The sequence below is a fragment of the Carex rostrata genome, chromosome 18, assembly GCF_964058835.1.
Source record: "Carex rostrata chromosome 18, lpCarRost1.2, whole genome shotgun sequence".
In the NCBI taxonomy this organism is placed as follows: Eukaryota; Viridiplantae; Streptophyta; class Magnoliopsida; order Poales; family Cyperaceae; genus Carex; species Carex rostrata.
The window spans coordinates 8,388,378-8,408,622 of record NC_135935.1 but is presented as its reverse complement, the minus strand read 5'-3'; the positions used below and the strand labels follow the sequence as shown (position 1 = coordinate 8,408,622).

Genomic DNA, 20,245 nt, shown 5'->3' with positions numbered 1-20,245 from the left:
GTGTATCAGGACTCTTCAATAAAAAAAATCACATAAAACGTGCTTATTATCAAATAAAACCCAAATTTTACTAATGATTTTTATTTCTACAAATTTTGAAAAGGGATGTCACTCTGTCACAACCAATTAAATTCGTTGTTGCTTACACTCGTGAAAATTTCTTTTGAACAATATGATTTTCCATACATTCTAGAATTTTGTTTAAAAATTTAACACACAGGATGTTAATTAATTGAAGAAGGGTAAGGAACAGCTTAAAAAATGAGGTTCACTAATCCTCTTTTAGATTTTTTTTTCCCAGCTCAAAGTTATATGCGGTAAATTGAAACCTCCAAAATACAGAGTTTTTGTACTTGAGAAGTGGAGGAAAAAATAACACTGATTTCTTAATTAATCAAGCCTAAACAAACATAGTAAGCTATTAGCACTGGCAACGAAACTAGCGTTCCAAAAATAACCCTGCAACACAAGCAAATTTTTGTCAGATTTTTTATATTATAAAATCTGCATATTGTTTGGAAATCTATATATATGTTAAGATATAAAGAGACGCAAAAATGAAAAAAAAAAAAAAAAAAATCAGAAACAGAGATGACTTACGCTGTACTGAGCACATCAGCATGCAATCCATATTCCCTTGCAAAAGTGAATGTGGTTACTGATTGTGGTAACGCCGCCTACAAATTTACAAGTAAAATTATTGTTCATTATTTAAATTACCTAGCTTCAATACAAAAGATCATGAAGATTCTTTCATCATCAGTTACGTACAAAGAGCACTTAAACAACTATCCTATTTGCTCACAAATGCATATCATCATATCTTTGTCAAGAGAACAACGACAAGCTTTGAAGACCCATTTTTGGTACCTGGGTACTGTACTGAATTTATTCCTCAAAATCTACAGTTATATATAATACAGATCGACTTGTCTACATACTTTTGTACTAAGTTACTCCTTGAATGTTTTGCCATATTCACATTTAATGCATTTACCTGAATGATAGCAAAACGGAGAACGTCTCCCCGTAGTCCCATGGCTAAGGCTCCGATCAGAGCTGTTGCGGGCCCCACAATGAAACGTAACACCATTCCGAGAATGGTTAAACTGACCCCACATGCTATGGTCTTCTCCTGAAGTGCCATAAATAGTCCTAAACACAAAATTTGCTAATTGGTAAATGGCACAATTGATTGAATTGTTGTAATTAATATTGCTTCAAGTGCTTCACCGTACCCATGCTGAACATTGCGGTACCGGTCCCAGCTCGTGACATGACTTGAATTGAACCTTCTATAACACTTGGCAACTCCAATTTCCACCTATCCATAGAAAAATTAATATTACATATAATAACAATGTAATCTATGATTAAGTGATGATCATGATGATAATGTACAGAGCAGGAAGAATAGATGGCTCAAAATAATTTCCAGGTTATATTGTGCTAGTTTTTGGAACTAATTATTCAATTTATGATTTTATCTAAAAATTGAAGTCTTACTTTTCAGATCCAAAAACAAAATTTGACTATGAGGTTCTAATTATAGCTTATATTTTTATAACTAGAACAAAAGCTATATATCTTGTTGGTATCCAAGAAGATAGATGTCATAGAACATAGATTGGTCGAACTTATAGTCAGACTGTCTGAGCCTATACAAAATCAAATAACAGCGTTCGGAAAATTGGGCCTATTTCGGCCCAAAATAAAATCTACGGGAAATATCTTATCATCGTAAAATGGTAAAACCCTTTTTGTAATGGGTATTCTTTTATCTTTGGGCCGAATAAAGTAAATTTTAACTAAAATCAGAAACTTGACCACAATTGACTGCATCTCCTTATATTCTATGAGGAGGGTTCAAATGTCTCCATTTTTTTGTGCTTCCATCATGCCTCCATTTTTTTAAATTTTAATAACTCAAAATTTAAAACTTAAAAGTCAAAATAAAACCGTTAGATATGATCAACGTCATTTTATTTATGCACATGTAAAAAATTATGACATTTCAATTTTATTTTGATTGTCATCAAGTGCTTGTAAAAAATGCATTAATGTTGATGATTTCTAGACATTGATTTTTGAACTTATTGATTCACATTAAAACAAAATTGAAATGTGATAATTTTTTATGAGCACATAGAGAAAATAACATAGATCACATCTAACGGTTTTATTTTGACTTTTAAGTTTTAAATTTTGAGTTATTAAAGTTTAAAAAAATGGAGGCATGATGGAGGCACAAAAAATAGAGGCATTTGAACCCTCCTCTTTTTCTATTGTAAAGCTTGTGTCGTACCATAGGGCTGTACTTAAACTCGTAATTCATTCATAACTCACTCGCTAATTGCTCATTTTAATTCACTCATTTACAACTCGAGTCAGTTTCAACTCGAGTTGACGGACTCGTTTAATAAATTAGCTGAGTTTGAGTATACCCTAACTCGCTCATTCACAACTCGAGTTATACAAAATTAGTCACAATAAATTTCATGCCCTTCTAAATTACTCCTAAGTTGTTGTTTGAATTTTTTATTTTGTTATTTATATTATTATTTATATTTGAATTTTTTGTGTTTAGAGAAACTCTTATTAAATCATTTAAATTGTTTGTGTTTAGATAAATTCTTACTAATATATAACTATAACTAAGAAAATTGACTAGTCAAATGAGTTGTGAGCCAACTCGAGTTAGTAAAGAGCTGACCTCGAATTAGCTTTACAATTCATTATTGATATTCCAACTCGAGTTGACTCGCTCATTTACTAAATGAGCTAAGCACGAGTTGGAGGTAACTTGCTCGAACTCAGCTCATTTACAGCCGACGTACCATATACAAATAATAGTTAGGATTTCTGAAGCCAAAGGCTTAAGCTCTATTAAAAGACTAGATCTCATACCAGTTGCCATACATACTTATTATCTATTTATCTCTTTTACCTGTTTACAATGCAGGAGAATGTGAGACCGAGGATGCTGGCGTATACATTAGGGTTTCGAGAAAGCCTACGCCAGACAGTCTTCACCAACAACCTCAAAGGAACTCTAGCTTCCACCACTTCCACAACCTCCTCTATTTTAACCGCTGATTCCTCGGTACAACCGATGTTTTTTAATTCTTTATTTGTCAATGGCAACCCAATACTAGCTTTTCTGATCTCTAATCCAAGAAGCAGTGCTGAAAACCATAGTGTTGCCTGCACTACTGACACCTGGACAATCAGGTCCTGGGCCCACTTGCCATATAACGCCTTGAATAGTGGTACGCCGACAACAAGGGTGTTGTTTTGTGTTGAGAGAGAGAAGCTAGTAAGAGACCAAGCATAGCTTCCTTTTCTTCCAAACTTAACCCACACAGCTAGCACTAGTATGGTGGCACTTTTAGCAATTCCATCTGATGCTAAAAACTGGTAATTCATCGTGTACGGGTTGGTATGAATCGTGAAATCAAATACGAAGAAAGGGATGATAAATAGCATGACGAATCGGTTTATTGCCTCACAGTGATCTGGAGTGAAAATTTTCCACCACCGTACTGACCCGTACCCGAGCCCCAGTGCAACATATAGTGGCACCATGGCAGCAACCACCTTATAGATATCCCTCCACTCTATCATGGTTCTCTGTCTTCGATTGTAAGTTGGAATAATGTTTTAATCACATATGCAAGTTTATTTTTATATGTGAATAAAGGGGCATGCATGCAATAGGAAGAAGGAGACAAGGAGAATTTGATAAAGGGAGGAGAAGAGGTTGCTGGTGCATTAGATACTTGTTATCTTTTGTATGCTAAAACAGATTTAAAAGTTAGAAGAACAAATAGTATATTATGCTTTATGGAACAGGTTCAAGTCAGATTAATCAAAAATCCATGTTATATGTAGCCAATTAAATAAATTAGATAGCAAATCAGTTAATTCCAACACCTATCACTGTTGAAATCTTATTTTTTATTTTTTATTTTATTTTTGAAAACCAGGTAGTGACTACCAGGTGTACAGAATTTAAATGTGTTTACAACTACAATAAAGCTAAAACATTCTTATGCAATCACTCAATTCGTCCAGCACCCGCACTCCTTCCGCATCTTAGTCATAGTTCCGTCTCTTCTGTAACTTCCTTTGAAATCTGAGCGCGCGCCATTTGAAAAGAAGAATATATGTTGATTGTAAAGCACAAAATAGGAAATACTTTTTTTTCGGTAACAGCTATTTGACTTTTCCAAATTCTCATATACTAAATTAATTAAGATCATCAGTTGGTTCAGGGGCGGACCCAGCTTGTCCCAGGAGGGAGCAACTACCCCCTCTGGATTTTGAAATTTAATAGGAAAAACGGGTCTGATTCTATTTTGCACCCCTCTGAAAATGAACTTGCCTCTCTCTGGAACCATTGTTGCTGGTGGAAAATAATTGAAGAAATGAAGAAGAAAGTTGCTTAGAAGAAAACTTGCTATTTTTCTGGAACCATTTCATATATAACTTTTCATATTTAATTTCTCTGAAAAAAGGAAAGTTGATTAACTTTCCATTTCATATATAACTTTTCTGAAAAACAAAAGCAACTTTCATTTCCTTCAATATCTATCTAGAAATTAAATGTGAAAGATTATATATCAGATCAAACAAATGGATTTGCTTAGAAGTTAAAAATATGTAATTCATCATAGACAATTTTGCAGCTGTTAAGAAAATTTCAATTTGAGATTTACATGACACAATGACTGGAGCAACTCTTCTTTAGTTAAATGGTTTTGATTAAGATGTTTTTTATATAGTACTGAATAGCTAATGGTTTTGAACCCAATAAGCTATTTGAACCAAATTTCTGTTCCTTCTTGACAAAAATCCTGCGTCTGCCCCTGGGTTGGTCAGTGCTTGCTCCACTAATGACTAATACTGATAGTGGCTATTTTTTTTCACTTTTTTGTTCGTCCTGTTTCCAGATTCTAAATGTGTCACATTTGTAATTAAATTTCAACAATTGGCATTTTTTCTGATGTAATCAGCCTCTCTTTGAACCAATACTATTCGTGAGAATTGCTCTTTAATTCGTATATATTTTGTCTAGAAAAGCATCTGATATTGCAGAATAATATTCTGTCTCCTCAAAACTGTTTCAGAATTGAGATTAATTTACCACATGTTAGATATTGCCATATTGGACTTAAGATTAAATAATTGTGTTTGAAGCTATCATTTAGTCTATACATGATTAATTGTTAGCTAGGTCCCTGCTGGAATAGAAGGCCACTCCGCACTAATGTCTGGCGACGCTCCAGCTAGTGAAGACACCATTGCATGGAGTGACCTGGAGTGTCTTGCCTGGACTTACATAGTTTTGTTTTATATGATGATATGGTTGCTACTTTCATATACTTTTGTTGTTGGCAGTGAACAGTTATGTTTTATTTTTTGGTTATGTGATTTGTATGTACAAACTTATGGCATTTGTTAAAGGTTTTCATTTTGGAGACCTCTGCAGATGTCTTTTTGAGGTTTCTTAATGAAATCGGTGGCGCAGCCACTACTTTTTTTAAAAAAAAAAAAAAAAAATTGTTAGCTAGACCCTAATCTCTCTTAGTGAGCAGTTGATTCTCCCTTTGAAAGATAAAGCTAGCTTCCAACAACTGTCTGCCACATTGCCTGCACTATTCAATTTATTTAAAGGAAAATTCTCACAGTAGTAGGCAGATTCCCTGTGATGTCCTGGTAGTACATTTTGAGCTGATGTATCCATATTTTTAGTTTTTATTGAATTAAATTTGGGAATATAATTAATCAGAGTAGTGTAAGTAGAACTATCAAAACTATAGAATAAGGCATAATGTCATCATTATCAACAATTTCGTCACCAAATTAATCTCAACACCTATTTCACATGTATGCAGTATGTATCCTAACAGGGAATGATACAACACCTCTACCAATGATATAGGTCAGGGAGCCCCACTTATCAGTTTTGCAACTATAAATATCATATTACTGAGGAGATTGTACCATCGTCTGTCGGCTTCTTGTAAGTTGTAAGCTATTGGTTTCCACAGTATTAACTGTTAATATGAGAGAGGTGAGTGAGTGAGAGTTTTGGGCAGCAGGGGAGCAAATGATGTAACAAAACCGGTCAAGTACACTTCATCTATAAATTGATCAAAATAACATTTGTATTTAATCCATAATATACCTAGAGCTCATAAGAATAATCAATTCACAATCTTCTTTTTTTTTTGAGAAACTTGGTAGAGGCTACCAAGGGTTACATTACATTAAATACAACAAAACATGCAAATTAAATACTCTCCTACAGTTTGACATTCGTAATACATGCTTATAGTAGAATTTAGCCTATTCCATCTCTGCTCTTCTGACTACAGTAGAACTTCCAAAGGTTTGCTTCCTCCCTTATTCTCATTACCAACGAGTCTACCAACAATACATTTTCCCTAAAAATCCTTTCGTTCCTCTGTTTCTATAAATGCCACAGTGTTGCCATGAAGATGGTTTTCCTGTTTGTTCTTGCTTCCCGTGTGAGTGTAGGAGAAAACATCTCAAAATGATCCCATGGATTGAACTACGGATCATCTCCAAAAGTTAAAATAATCAATTCACAATCACTGCAAATTAATATTTTGAAGTTAAAATAAGGATCATCTCCAAAAGTTTGACTGAACTACGGATTGCATCCATTACATCTTATTGGGTACCTTGATAGCCCCAGGATTGCATACTTGATTGACAGCCAAAGCACGCAGTATGGTTGAAAACTTGGGCTTTTTTGCTATGTCCGGCATTTCATCGAACATATTCCAAGCAATATGCATTCATAGAAGAGAAATTATTGGGATTAATCATGAAGTGAACAGTCATAATAATTAAAAAATACATATGGAATTAAATATAAACATTCATAGAAAAAGAGCAATAAAATCAATATAAACCATATAATTTGCTAGGGAGAAAGTAAAGATATATGTTTAATTAAGGATAAACCCTGCCTGGAAAATATGAAGAATTAAGATTGATGAATATGCTATTTCAAATATTCTGTAATTTCCACAATTAAAAATACACATCTACTACAATTTTGATAACCCTTTTCCTTACGGCTCCAACAAACTTCTCTGCCTCTCGTAATGCTGAATTCTGAGCAAAGAATAGGAGTTGAGAAACTGCAATAAATCGAGAGGTGCTACAGTTGAGAAACTGCAATGAATTTTCTCTGTGGTGGCCCTGTATCTGCTTTTGTATTTCGACACTTTATTAGGTGTAGTGAAGAACCCTGTATTAATCAAATGATCAGAACCGTTCAACAATAAGAATCAGACGGTTGTGCTTGACACAAAATCAACAAGAAATCAACAAACACAAAGAACACAAGCACTCCCTGAATCTCCCTTCCCTCCCTTGTTTTATTTAATAAATTTCTGTTACAAAAAATTTTCTTTGATACAATGCTCTCTCAAATAGAGGAGAAAGAGCCGAGAATAGTAAACATAATCTTTCTCATTATTTACACAATTTCTTTCCTATCTTAAGACAAACCTAATAGAGCAACAAATAACCAGCTATGCCTATGCGCATCCAGCTGTTACCTAACTTGCCTGCGTCAATAGTGCTACATGTGATTGAGAGGCTAATAGAGTAACAGAGACTCTTTGATTTTGTAAATATAAACCAAAGCCCGGGGAGTTCCCTTCAGCTCGGTATACAGTATATACATGTCTTTTCGTTTTGTTGAATCTTATTGTACTTATAAAGTGATTCATCGGCATTTTTGTGTTCATCAGATTATAAACATTATAATGTACGACGGACGTCTGTTGCCATAAGAATGCTGCCGTATAAACTGTGTAGCACCACTCATGGACTGTCCGATCAAAATTAAACAATTCAGATTTGTTATGGAAGTTTGATCCGAGGCATTGAATTATTATTAACAGCTCACGGTTACTGTCTCAATTGCTGATTTTATTAGCAGTGTGCTTACAAATCTCATGAATAGTAATCGTTTTTTCCCATTCAAATTTGTAATTTTGAATTAGCTTTGGGTTCTCTGTTATTCACAGAGACAGCAATATTTGCAAAAAAAATCCTAGAAAAGTAGGAATTTTGAAATCCAAAGAGTGAATCGACATTAAAATATAAAATGCATTTTTTTTTAAATATCGGCCACTAATGACCTCTTAGCAGAGACAGTTACTGGCTACTGCATAATTAATATCGAAAATGAATACTGTTAGGTTTTCTAGGGTTTGAGAAGAGGAAGAGAGCAAGAGACAAAGAGGCAACTCAAAAATGATTTGTATTAGACTTTTCTTTCATGACAAGAGTCATTACATATGTTACATATTAAAGATACGAAAGCCCAACGGATCTTAATAGCAATTTGGATTAAAACATAACAAATACAATAGAAGTTAATCAAATCAACCCTACAACTATGAAGTAAGCGATAAGCACTGGCAATGATACAAGTGTTCCAAAGATAACCCTGAAAAATATACAATGACAATATTATATTAATAAGGAATCAGCAGATCTATAATTCACATACCAGCAGTGCTGTTTTTAAATTAATGAATTGATGAATTAAACTTTTTCAACCGTAAGCTAGTTCATCTCTTCTTTTTTTTCATTAAATAAGCTAGTTCTTCTATAATTTACATTTTTAATAAATAAAGGAAAGCTGTCTTACGCTGTACTGAGCACCTCAGCATGTAAACCGTACTCTCTTGCAAATATGAATGAGGCAATAGATTGAGGTAGTGCAGCCTATATATAAAAGGAAGTTACCAAATATTAACAGAAAATAAAGTAAACTAATTAACTATTAATTATTAACCATTAGTTAGATCAAATATAGGTGGGCCCAATCAAACTTGAAGAAACTATCTCACAATGCTGTTACTTATTCCGTCAATTCTATGATTTTTGTTTATTTCAACAATCAGATGTTTCTCTTATAAAAAAACTAATAATAAACAGTTTCAAGGGTTCAATTAAAATGTATTAATATGTGAGAAGTATATGTAAGTTATCACAAAATATGTACTGACCTGTATGATTGCCAGACGAAGTACGTTTCCACGGAGTCCCATAGCAAGGGCTCCAAGAGTTGTAGCTGCGGGACCCGCAATGAACCTCAATACCATTCCAAGCATAGTCAGTGATGGCCCGCATGCTATTGCCTTCTCTTGTAGTGCCATGAACAATCCTGTAATTAATTTGCCAACGGACAAAATTTAATTCCCTTTAGCAATATTCAGATTGCCAGAAACTGAATACCTTTAGAATTAGTTTCCCTTTGTGCAAAATTTTATCACTTCTGTTTCCCAGTTTTATTTGGTTGTTTATTTATGACAGTTAACCTCAAGGAGTAATATTGAAGAGAAAGGTAAATTTTGAACCATACCCAGTTAACTTGTACGAGCATTTGCTGAACATAGTTGTGGAAATACTGGTAAATTTTATTTAAATTACAGATGAAAAAAAATCTATCTAGAAAAGTAAGAAATGCTTACCCATGCTAAACATTGCAGTTCCAGCCCCTGCCTTGGACATAATAAGAATTGAGCCTTCAACAACATTTGGCATCTCAATGTGCCACCTATCACAAAAAATATATAGCAACATATATTAGAGCTCCATACAAGTTTAGCGTAACCATTGCCCTTTTTCTTCGTGCAACATTGCCTTTTTTTTAATACTAAGCTATGATCGTTTGTTCAACATAAACTGCCATAGAATGAAGGATTGATTCTGTACCTATTAGCAATAAGCGACCATATTAATCCTAGAACACTCGCATAGACATTAGGATTTCTTGCAAGCTTGAGACAAACCGTCTTCATCAAGGGCAACAAAGGAATTTTACTATCCGTCTCCGCAATTGCCTCCAAATCTTTAACCTCTGTTGCTTCGATAGAATCAACATTATTCACCGCCTTTCTGAGCTCCAACCCAAAAAGCAGTGTTGCATTCCAAAGGATCGACTGCACCACTGACAATTGAACCACCAGGTCCTGGGCCCACTTGCCATACATGGCCATCGCAAGCGGAACACCAACAATGAGGGTGTTGTTTAGAGTGGAGAGAGAGAAACATGTTAAAGACCAAGCATAGCTGCCCTTTTTGTACCACTTTGCCCATACAACTAAAGCAAGTATTATAGCTATCTTAGATATCGCATCAGCGGCTATGAACCTATAGTTCATTGTATATGGGTTGGTACGGATTGTGAAATCAAAGGTAAAAAACGGAATTGTGAATAATGCGACAAGTCGGTTGATTGCATCGCATTGTTCTGGTGTGAAAATTTTCCACCACCGTACCGATCCGTATCCAAGCCCTAGTGCCACATAGAGTGGTACCATGGCACTTGCCACCTTGTACAAATCACCCCAACTTATCATTGTTTAGTATAGTTCACGGTCTTAGAACTCTTAGAACTAATTTATTCAACAAGGCTGATATGTTTCATACCAGTTGGTGTGTGACATCGGTATTGTTTCTCTCTGTATTTATAGGTGATTTGAGACAAAATGGATTGGATTTAATAAAAATAAAAAATATTATGGATTATATTAATTAATGCGTTTGCCCATGCATGCTTACATGAGCAAAAAGCATTTGTTTTGTTTCAGTCTCCCTTTTCTTGGATAGGCTCAAATGACCGTACATTGTTCGGCCGTAGATGGATAAGTAGATATTAAAAAGTGTTAAAATTGGTGGAGGGAGAAACAATTCTACAAGTATTTTGATCATTTTTTTAGGGATTAAGAATCAATATTGAAAAGATTGGATGAAATAGAGGTATATTTTTTAAAACTCTTTGTTTGACACAAAAATAGAGGTAAGCAAATAAATGGATCACAAGAGAAACTAAGACAACAAACAAGCAAGCACAAGAAATTAGAGATGACACAAGATTTTACGTGGAAACCTTTTTGGAAAAAAATCACGGGAGCACACGGCACAAATCTACTAATCAAAGAGTCTTATAAGTACAGGTAGGGGTGATTAATTTGCGAGCATGAGCAAGTTAGGGTATGCTCATACTTGGCTCATTAAGTAAATGAGTGAGTTGTTAATGAGCGAGTTTAAGCGAGTTACAAAATGAGCGAGTTATGAGCGGCTCACGAGTTATGAGTACCAAAATTTAACAAATTGTCATGATTCACGCGATGGTGGAGAGGTTGCCGACTTTGGGTGATTTGGTTTAGGTTTTGGGTGATGGCGAAGAGGCTTTAGGTTTAGGTTTTGGATCAATTGCTATCGACTTTGTTCTGCCGACTTTACAAAAATATGAATGTATGAATATGACATAGAGATTTAATGAGACGAGGCCGCAAGGATGATTTAATATTGCATAAATTTAGTTCATTGATTTAATGCTACAGAAATTTAGTGCTGCAGAAATTTATTTGAGATTGAATATGGTAGGGATTACATGTGGCAAATTCTTAATGAGTGAGTTGGGGCATGCTCATGCTCGCTCATTAAGTAAATAAACGAGTTGTTAATGAGCGAGTTTAAGTGAGTTGATAAATGAGCGAGTTATGAGCGGCTCACGAGTTATGAGCAATTTACTCACCCCTAAGTACAAGAGATTAGAATTCTCAGTAGCACTCTCTTACACACTCTCTTACAAGACTTAGTGAAAAGGCAACAGAGAGACAGAAAAGTAGCTCAATCCTTTCCAAGCTTCTAAATAGCTAGCTATAGCGCCGCTATAGCGGTTTTGGACCCAAAAAGCTAAGCTACGGGCTAAAACTGCGCTAATCAAGCTACGACCGCTATAGCGGTAATAGCGGTCCGCTATAGCGCGTAGCGGCAATAGCGGCAATAGCGCGTAGCGGCAATAGCGGCAATAGCGGCAATAGCGGCAATAGCGGTCCGCTATGCTACATGGGTTATGATTTTGCAATTTTTTTTTTCTGAAAACATAATTTTGCAATTTTAATGGACCTTAATATCTAGATTGGTTTTTTTTTTTACTTTATTAAGCTATATCAATACAATGGAACATGTGCGGGCTATACCGCTATATCAATTAAATTTTGTATCATGCATTAATATATGGTAGTGATATATTTTGAATATAAAATATATCGATAGTTTTTGAATTAGGGATATTTTGAATGACAATTTGAACTTTGTATTGGTTTTGTTACGTTACGAAATTTTTACAATTAAATTCAAATGAATTAAAAGCAAGAATCAAGTTAATTGTGCTAGCAAAATAGAAGTTAAAACCTTAATTTAGGTTCCTCTAATTAAGTAAGTTAAGTGTGAATCGAAACCGCGTCGAAATTTCGAGAATTTGAGACTTTACAGGCTCACTGCGTCCGCACTGGTAGGTGACTGCGGGTGACTGACCCGCACTGACTTTTGTTTTCCTTAAATTGCCTTTGAAATTTCTGTGAGTGCGGGTGAGGCCACCCGCACTGCGGGTGGGTGCGGCCGCACTCATGATTTTCTGTGTTAAACTGAAATTGGCTAAGTACTGAGTGCGGGTGAGGCCACCCGCACTGCGGGTCAGTGCGTCCGCATTACGCTCGGACTTTTTCTGAAATTCTGCCAAAAATCTACTAAGTTCTGAGTGCGGGTGAAGTGACCCGCACTGCGGGTGAAGCCACCCGCAATGCGGATGATTTCTGTGTTAAAATTCATTCCAAAAATCTACTAAGTCCTAACTGCGGGTGAAGCCACCCGCACTGCGGGTGATTTCTGTGTTAAAATTCATGCTGAAAACTGACTAAGTGCTGAGTGCGGGTGGAGGACCCGCACCGACACCGATTTTTGCACTGGAAAGTGCTGGAAGGACCTACAAACTGCCGAGTGCGTCCGCACTCAGATCCAGTGCGGGTGAGTGATCCGCACTGGGTGATTCCAAGGGCTTATTTGCATAATTCCTGCTCTCTCTCTCTCTCCCACTTCATTCATTTACCATTTTAAGTGAAATTTCTGCCAAGAGAAAAGAAAAAGAGCGAGAGAGTTTCCCGTTCCTCTCAAACTCCCGATTGTTGCGAGAAATCGAAACCGGAACCGAGTAAACGCCCGTGGATCTCTTCTAACTCTCCTATTCGGTATTCTTTTCTCTTTTTGTTTCTCTCTAAAATCTACGATTTCTCGATTTCTCTGGTTTTCGTTTTAAACTCGAGATTTGTGTTCGAATTGCTCGAGGACTAGTTCCTCTACACTCCTTGCTTGTTTATTTGTCAATCTTTTTCCCGATTTCCTCCGATTTGTGAATTCTTATTTCTAGGGTTTCGTGCCAAAAAATAAAAGTTGGCATAATCGTGATTTGATTTGCTTAACCCAACCAATTAGACTTGTAATCGGTAGGGTTGCTTCCTAATCGTGAATTTTTAGAACATTTAACGACTGATTTGAGGTTTTGACCAAATTAGGGTTAACCAAACGGTAAATCGAATTGATCCGAGAACCAAAGTAGTGAAACGGTGATTGATGGTTACCAAAGTGAAAGGGTATATGGCTAGAGGGCCTAGATGCAATTGTGCACCGTTCTATGAGATTTTTAATAAGAAAGAAGGAACCGAAAAGAATCGATACCAAGACATAAGAATTGATTTAGGACTGTACAAACCCTAAGTAAACGTATGGACCACTGAATCCAAATTAAACCAAGTATACGTATAATATAGGTGTAGGCTCGGTTGAGCAAGACTTAGCGAGGCAATACGAGACGTCCGATCCTTAAATTAAGCGGTACGCTCGTCATACTAAGGTGCGGGATTCTTGGACTTGTTTGATACTTTATTTTCAGGAATTAAACTGTTTATTCGTTTGTCATGTTGAATGCTTAATTGTTGCATATTTTGGAATTCATGCTGTATATTGATTCTTGCATAAATGAGAATGATTTGAATTGTTCGGTTAAGATTAATTGGCATGTTGGTATGGTTATTATTTGATTAGTTCTATTAATTGTTCTTGATGTGAATGAATCTGCCAGGCCGACCTGTTTAGGTGGCTGGATTAAGGTGACGCTGCTGACTTATGCGTTGACCTATTAGAATTTGCCAGACCGACCTGTTTAGGTGGCTGGATTAAGGTGACGCTGCTGACTTATGCGTTGACCTGTTAGAATTTGACAGACCGACCTGTTTAGGTGGCTGGATAAGGTGACGGTGACTATCCGTTGACCTGTTTAATGAATTGTGCAAAGTTGATTGTGATTCTATTTGAATGAAATTGCAAAGTTGAGCGGTATGGCTGACTTTGATTCCGTGTGATTGCATTTGTGTCAAGTTGACCTGTATAGGTGACTTGTAACCAGACCTTAGGATATGGTTAAGCCAAACAGCTACAGATGGGTGTCGGATAAAAAGGGCCCAGCTTGGTTGGCCATCTGTAGGCGCCTGTAACCCTACAGATGTGGGTTTGATAACGGTCCAGCTCGAAAGAACACCTGTAGTTGCTACAAGCCCTAATGAATTAAGTTAAGCCAAATATATGTTGTGTTTTGAAATTCATCTTGGAAATTCTGTGAACTGTGTTTCAGGTTGATTAATTGTTGTCGAGCATTGGTATACTGTTATTTATGATTATATACATCTGTTTGCATTGTTATTGTTTGGGTTTCATTGTTGAATATGGAGTTTGATTGCAAGTCCAATAGTCTATCTGTGGCAAATTCGCACTGGGAATTTATTCTCACCCCCACCCTCCCGGTTATTTTACAGGTACTGGTGCAACTGATTCCGGAGAGGCACGCGAGTAGTAGGCCATAGTAGCTTACCATCTCAGGACCCTAGATATTTTGGTGTATAGTTTTAGGGTAGGCCTCATGGTTGGTATCCGGATGAGATACTTATGTTGTATTATTTACGGTCCAGACTGTGTACTCTGATTATATATTAGAAACTTGTTTTGAATTGCGTGTTGTTTGGTTTAAATTGTTAATTGCCTTGTAAGCATACACGGCGTTGTATGCTTACGGCGGGAGACTGTTACGACCCGTGGCCGCGGGGTGTGACAGGTTTAATATGAATAATATTAGAACTTCTTAATTAATTTGATATTTTTTTTCTTGATGAGACATTTTTACTAGGCAAAGCCTTCTATGGACATAAGGACCTATTTGTAAAATGAACATATTTTTATTTTTAAAGTTCAAACAGTCGATCCGAACCGTTCATCTTGTTCTCCATATTAATATGTGCTTGGAGACCAAATTTTACATTTTTCTGATTTTTTTTACTATTTATTAAGATGGGTGCAAAATTCAATGGTCTGAATTTGATATTTTTTATACCCATCTTAATAAATAGTAAATAAATTCAGAAAAATGTAAAATTTGGTCTCCAAAGATATATTAATATGGAGAACAAGATGAACGGTTCGGATCGGCTGTTTGAACTTTGAAAATAAAAATATATTCATTTTACAAATAGGCCCTTATGTCCATAGAAGCATCACTCTTTTTACTATTAGTAGAAATATAAAATATAATTTTTGAAATAAAAAAACGCTATTTATAATAGCTTTCGCTATAGCTCCGCTATTCGCTAAAGCTTTTTTTTTTGTCTCCCCGCTACACCGCTATAAACGCTATTTAGAAGCTTGATCCTTTCTGACTTATGAAATGGGCTCAGTTCTGACATTTTTATTTTTACCCATTTTTTAAAATATTTTAATAAAAATAACAAGGGTTTTGAAAAAAATTTAAAAATACCCAAACCGTGGAAAAAAATCCACGGTCCTGAATTTTAATTCAAAACCGTAGAAAAAATTCACGGTCCGGGGGTATAAATAGCAATTTTTAAATTTTTATTTTTTGTATTGAAATATTAGAAATGTTGAATATATTTCTTTGAAAATAGATGGAATACAATATAATTTGATTTAGAAAGACTGCAACAAATAACCCATATCAACATTTTTCAGGTCAAATTTTTCGCGGCTGTAAGAAAAAATAATATATTTCTTTATGTGTTATTGTAAAAAAAATAAAAATGCTTGGATTCTGAGTTATGGATCCCGATTCAAAAGTCATTTCTAGGTAATATAGAAAATATTGTCATCATTCTAGTACATTTAATTTCTAAAAAGTTGTATATATTTTGAGAATTCTTATTGAATAACAATCATTAAATAACTTAGAGTTTTTTTTTTTCAAAAATAAATAAACTTTATTTGTATCTGTTGATAGCTCACAGTTTCATCCTGAGTCCAACCTTGCACCTCTAGTTAACATAGCAAAACATTTTCAAAAATTATGAAAATTGACCGACATACAGTCTTGATATCATAGATCACGACTGCAAAGTTTCATATAAAATATCTAAACAGATCGTGAGATATCAAGTCTCAAAAATTACCCAAACTGCTAAAGGAGTGCACATAGTAGCAATTTTGCATCTTTGGTTAATATAGCAAAACATTTTTAAAAATCATGAAAATTGACCGACATACAGTATTGACATCATAGAACACAACTGCAAAGTTTCATATAAAATATCCAAATAGATCGTGAGATATCAGGTCTCAAAAATTGCACAAACTGCTAAAGGATGGCACATAGTAGCAACTTTGCACCTCTGGTTAACATAGCAAAACATCTCCAAAAATTATAAAAATTGACCGACATGTAGTTTTGACATCATAGAACACAACTGTAAAAGTTTGATATAAAATCTCCAAACAGATCGTGAGATATCATGTCTCAAAAATTGCCAGAACTGCTAAAGGAGTGCACATAGTAGCAATTTTGCATCTCTGGTTAACATAACAAAACATTTCCAAAAATCATGAAAATTGACCGACATATAGTATTGACATCATAGAACACTACTTCAAAGTTTCATATAAAATCTCCAAACAGATCGTGAGATATCAGGTCTTAAAAATTGCCCGAACTGCTAAAGGAATGCACATAGTAGCAATTTTGCACATCTGGTTAACATAGCAAAACATCTTCAAAAATTATGAAAATTGACCGACATGTAGTCTTGACATCATAGAACATGACAGAAAAATTTCATATAAAATCCCCAACCAGATCGTGAGATATCAGGTCTCAAAAATTGCCCGAACTGCTAAAGTGGCAATTTGTGCACTCCTTTAGCAGTTCAGGCAATTTTTGAGACCTGATATCTCACTATCTGTTTGGAGATTTTATATTAAACTTTGCAGTCGTGTTCTATGATGTCAAGACTATATGTCGGTCAATTTTCATGATTTTTGAAGATGTTTTGTTATGTTAACCAGAGGTGCAAAGTTGAACTCAGAATGAAATTGTGAGCTGTCAACACAAATAAAGTTTATTTATTTTTGAAAAAACAACAAAAATTTTAAGTTATTTAATGGTTGTTATTCAAAAAGAATTCTAAAAATAGATACAATTTTTTAGAAATTAAATATACTAGAAGGATGACAATATTTTTTGTATTACCTAAAAGTGATTTTTAAATTGGAATCAATAACTCAGAATCCAAGTATTTTTTTTACAATAACACATAAATAAATATATTATTTTTTCTTACAGCCGCAAAAAATCTGACCTGAAAAATGTCGATCCGGGTTATTTGTTGCAGTCTTTCTAAATCAAATTATATTGTATTCCATCTATTTTCAAAGAAATATATTCAACATTTCTAATATTTCAATACAAAAAAAAATGCTATTTATACCCCCGGACCGTGAATGTTTTCCACAATTTCGAATTTAAATTCCAGGCCGTGAATTTTTTCCACAGTTCCGAATTTAAATTCCGAACTGTAAATTTTTTCCATGGATTTTTTCCACGGTTTGGATATTTTTTAAAAAATTTCAAATCTCTGATTATTTTTATTAATAAATTTTAAAAAATAGGTAAAAATAAAAATGTCGGCTCAGCGGCTGCACCTTTGATTAAAAATCAAAGTAGTCAACAGTACCATCGGTGCATTATCTCTTACCGATAGCAAAAACCATAGGCAGCACTATAATTGGAAACCCATCAAAGTCATGATTTCCATCGACTCCCTTTCTTTCTACCGATAGTAGAAAAGATCAAACTGCATCGGTTGACTTTTTCTACCGATGGCAAAAGGCATCAACGCCAACAGTATGGTTTTCTTTCCGATAGCAAAAGCAAAGTTGGCAGCGCCTATTCATTGGCTTCAACTGAACACTCTTAGTGGCTTCACTACTGACAACAATGCGCAATCAGAGAAAACATCCTCTGTGTTTTGGTCAAAAACGTGATGTCGAACTGAGCCAGCTGTGTATAAGCCGCACCTGGCCTTAAAATGCATTTTTTTTTTTTTTTTCAGTTGTGTGTGTTCCATTTGCATTATTCTTACCTTGACAGAAAATTAAATATATACGTCCTCCAGAGTGTCTGAGACATTTGTAAGGGCCAAGAACTCTCTCTCTTTCTCTTTGCATTTGTGAGTTTGAGAGGGAATCCACCAAACCAAGAGACTCGCCGGATAATTGGGTTGCGGGTAGAGGGATAGACTCGATGTAGTTCGTAGTCTATCTCCATCAACGATTTCTCAGATTGTTATAAATTACATGAAGAACTAAATTAAAACTTGACTTGCCAAACCATAAAAGGAATTTCAAGATCAAGAGATTTAATCTACTCTGCATCTCCAACTAATTCCCTTATCATTCCTTACAAGAAGATTATTATTTATACCCTAAAATTAAATGTTGTAATTAAGAGAAAAAATTATTCAGTTTCCATCTACATTTCACCTCTATAATCTCTAGCTAACGGTTAATTCTACAAGAATCTTTCACTATCTGCAAGGGTGAAAGTGCTTAATAGTATCGGTATCATCGCGGATACTATCATTGTTGTTTGGCAGGTTATAAGAACTTGCTTAAAAGAATAAAGAAAAAGAAAAGAAACAGACTATTTCGAGGCATGAATCAAATAAAATGAATCAACTTTAATCCAAGCATTTATGTGATTATATGTTGATTATAATTACTACTAGTTAAACCAGACATTCAAGTGGGTTTGATTGTTTTTTAAAATGCAAATTGAGCGCTTTGTGCAAAGTTGCATTTGTAAAGCATCAATCATTTATTTTGGAGTTGTGGATTTGCAAAAGAATTTTGGATAGCTCTTACTCTGCATTCAGTGTTAACCTTTCTTTTGTTTATGCTTCCATTGCTGATGCTTGGCTTCAATATCGTTTCTTCATGTTTCAATTGAGACTCCATTTGGATTGCGGGATCATGTATCACACTTACAAGAAGCAGAAGATGGTTGGTTATTAACTGTTAATGAACTAAGAATTTGAGTGGAAACTTGGAATCAATTTCAGTTCTATTTTCTTATTGGTCTTGATCTTAGACTTTCAAATTTATTCCTTAAATTTGTAATTTGTTAATAACCAATTTGTTTTAACATAAGTTTGTTAGTCGTGGTCCTGATCAATTGACTTCCAAATAAATAAATAAATAAAGAAGAAGAAGATAAAGAAATAAAAAGAAATAAAAAATAAAAAAACTTGTTAGTCCTAGTCGTCAATTAATTTGTTAGTCGTAGTCGTAGCAGACAATGGTGTTTAAAAGAAAGATTAATTTTTTGTCATAGTTGCCAATTGACTTCTATTAATTTGTTTATTTAATAGAACTTCTGTCAAACTGACGTGCCAACACTCGATACTTTCACTTGGCCAAATATAAAAGAAATAAAGAAGATGATGTGCGTAGAGTGGGAAAAATGGTAGGGTGGAGCTGGCTCCATCACATAATACGGTATGGTATGCGTGTTGGTTATGTATCATAACTATTTTTAAAAAATTTGGAACGGCACATTACATGAAAGATCTAGTTATGGCACGGCATGTGGTCACACAAGTCACATGTAATTAGGACCGCTACATCTTTATCCAAATGGTCACATGAGTTACGCGAGTCATGTTTGGTCACTGTTCAATGTGATTCACGTGGCGTGACCATTCATGTGTCATGATCACCGCTTGATATTTTGGTCACGGTATGTGAAAAACAGCACGCCATAGCACAAGAGCAAAATCACGGTGTGTTAATCACAGCACGACACAAGACATTTCTTCCACTCTAGATGCAGGGGTGAAAATGAAGCGGATAGTGATAAAACTATATCCATATCTATTTTGAATTTTTTTGAATATGGATACGAATCAAATATTAGACGAACACATATATGGATACGAGTCGAATCAAATATTTATTCAAAAATATTATTTTTTTAAATACTAAAATTTTAATTATAATGGTGAATAACATA

General features: G+C 34.8%; 2 protein-coding genes across 2 annotated transcripts; both read right to left on the bottom strand.

The window, feature by feature from the left end:
* Positions 1–211: 211 nt before the first annotated feature.
* On the bottom strand, positions 212–3,740 carry LOC144569095 (putative auxin efflux carrier component 5a). The gene is made up of 5 exons (XM_078319275.1): positions 2,948–3,740; positions 1,239–1,324; positions 998–1,155; positions 601–677; positions 212–459 (listed from the first exon to the last, which is right to left on the bottom strand). Exons 1-5 carry the CDS (start codon positions 3,622–3,624, stop codon positions 387–389), a joined length of 1,071 nt encoding a protein of 356 aa, XP_078175401.1. The 5' UTR covers positions 3,625–3,740; the 3' UTR covers positions 212–386.
* Positions 3,741–8,409: 4,669 nt separating this feature from the next.
* Positions 8,410–10,498, bottom strand: LOC144569096 (auxin efflux carrier component 5-like). The gene is made up of 5 exons (XM_078319276.1): positions 9,772–10,498; positions 9,528–9,613; positions 9,063–9,220; positions 8,702–8,778; positions 8,410–8,497 (listed from the first exon to the last, which is right to left on the bottom strand). Exons 1-5 carry the CDS (start codon positions 10,416–10,418, stop codon positions 8,428–8,430), a joined length of 1,038 nt encoding a protein of 345 aa, XP_078175402.1. The 5' UTR covers positions 10,419–10,498; the 3' UTR covers positions 8,410–8,427.
* Between the last annotated feature and the right edge of the window lie 9,747 nt (positions 10,499–20,245).

Coding starts and splice junctions, on each gene's coding strand:
- LOC144569095 (XM_078319275.1), bottom strand. CDS start 3,624: ATGATAGAGTGGAGGGATATCTATAAGGTGGTTGCTGCCATGGTGCCA. Junction 1,325..2,947: donor TTCTCCTGCATTGTAAACAG/GTAAAAGAGATA, acceptor TTCTATGGATAG/GTGGAAATTGGAGTTGCCAA. Junction 1,156..1,238: donor TACCGCAATGTTCAGCATGG/GTACGGTGAAGC, acceptor TTTTGTGTTTAG/GACTATTTATGGCACTTCAG.
- LOC144569096 (XM_078319276.1), bottom strand. CDS start 10,418: ATGATAAGTTGGGGTGATTTGTACAAGGTGGCAAGTGCCATGGTACCA. Junction 9,614..9,771: donor TGGTCGCTTATTGCTAATAG/GTACAGAATCAA, acceptor TTTTTGTGATAG/GTGGCACATTGAGATGCCAA. Junction 8,498..8,701: donor GCTGAGGTGCTCAGTACAGC/GTAAGACAGCTT, acceptor TATATTTTTCAG/GGTTATCTTTGGAACACTTG.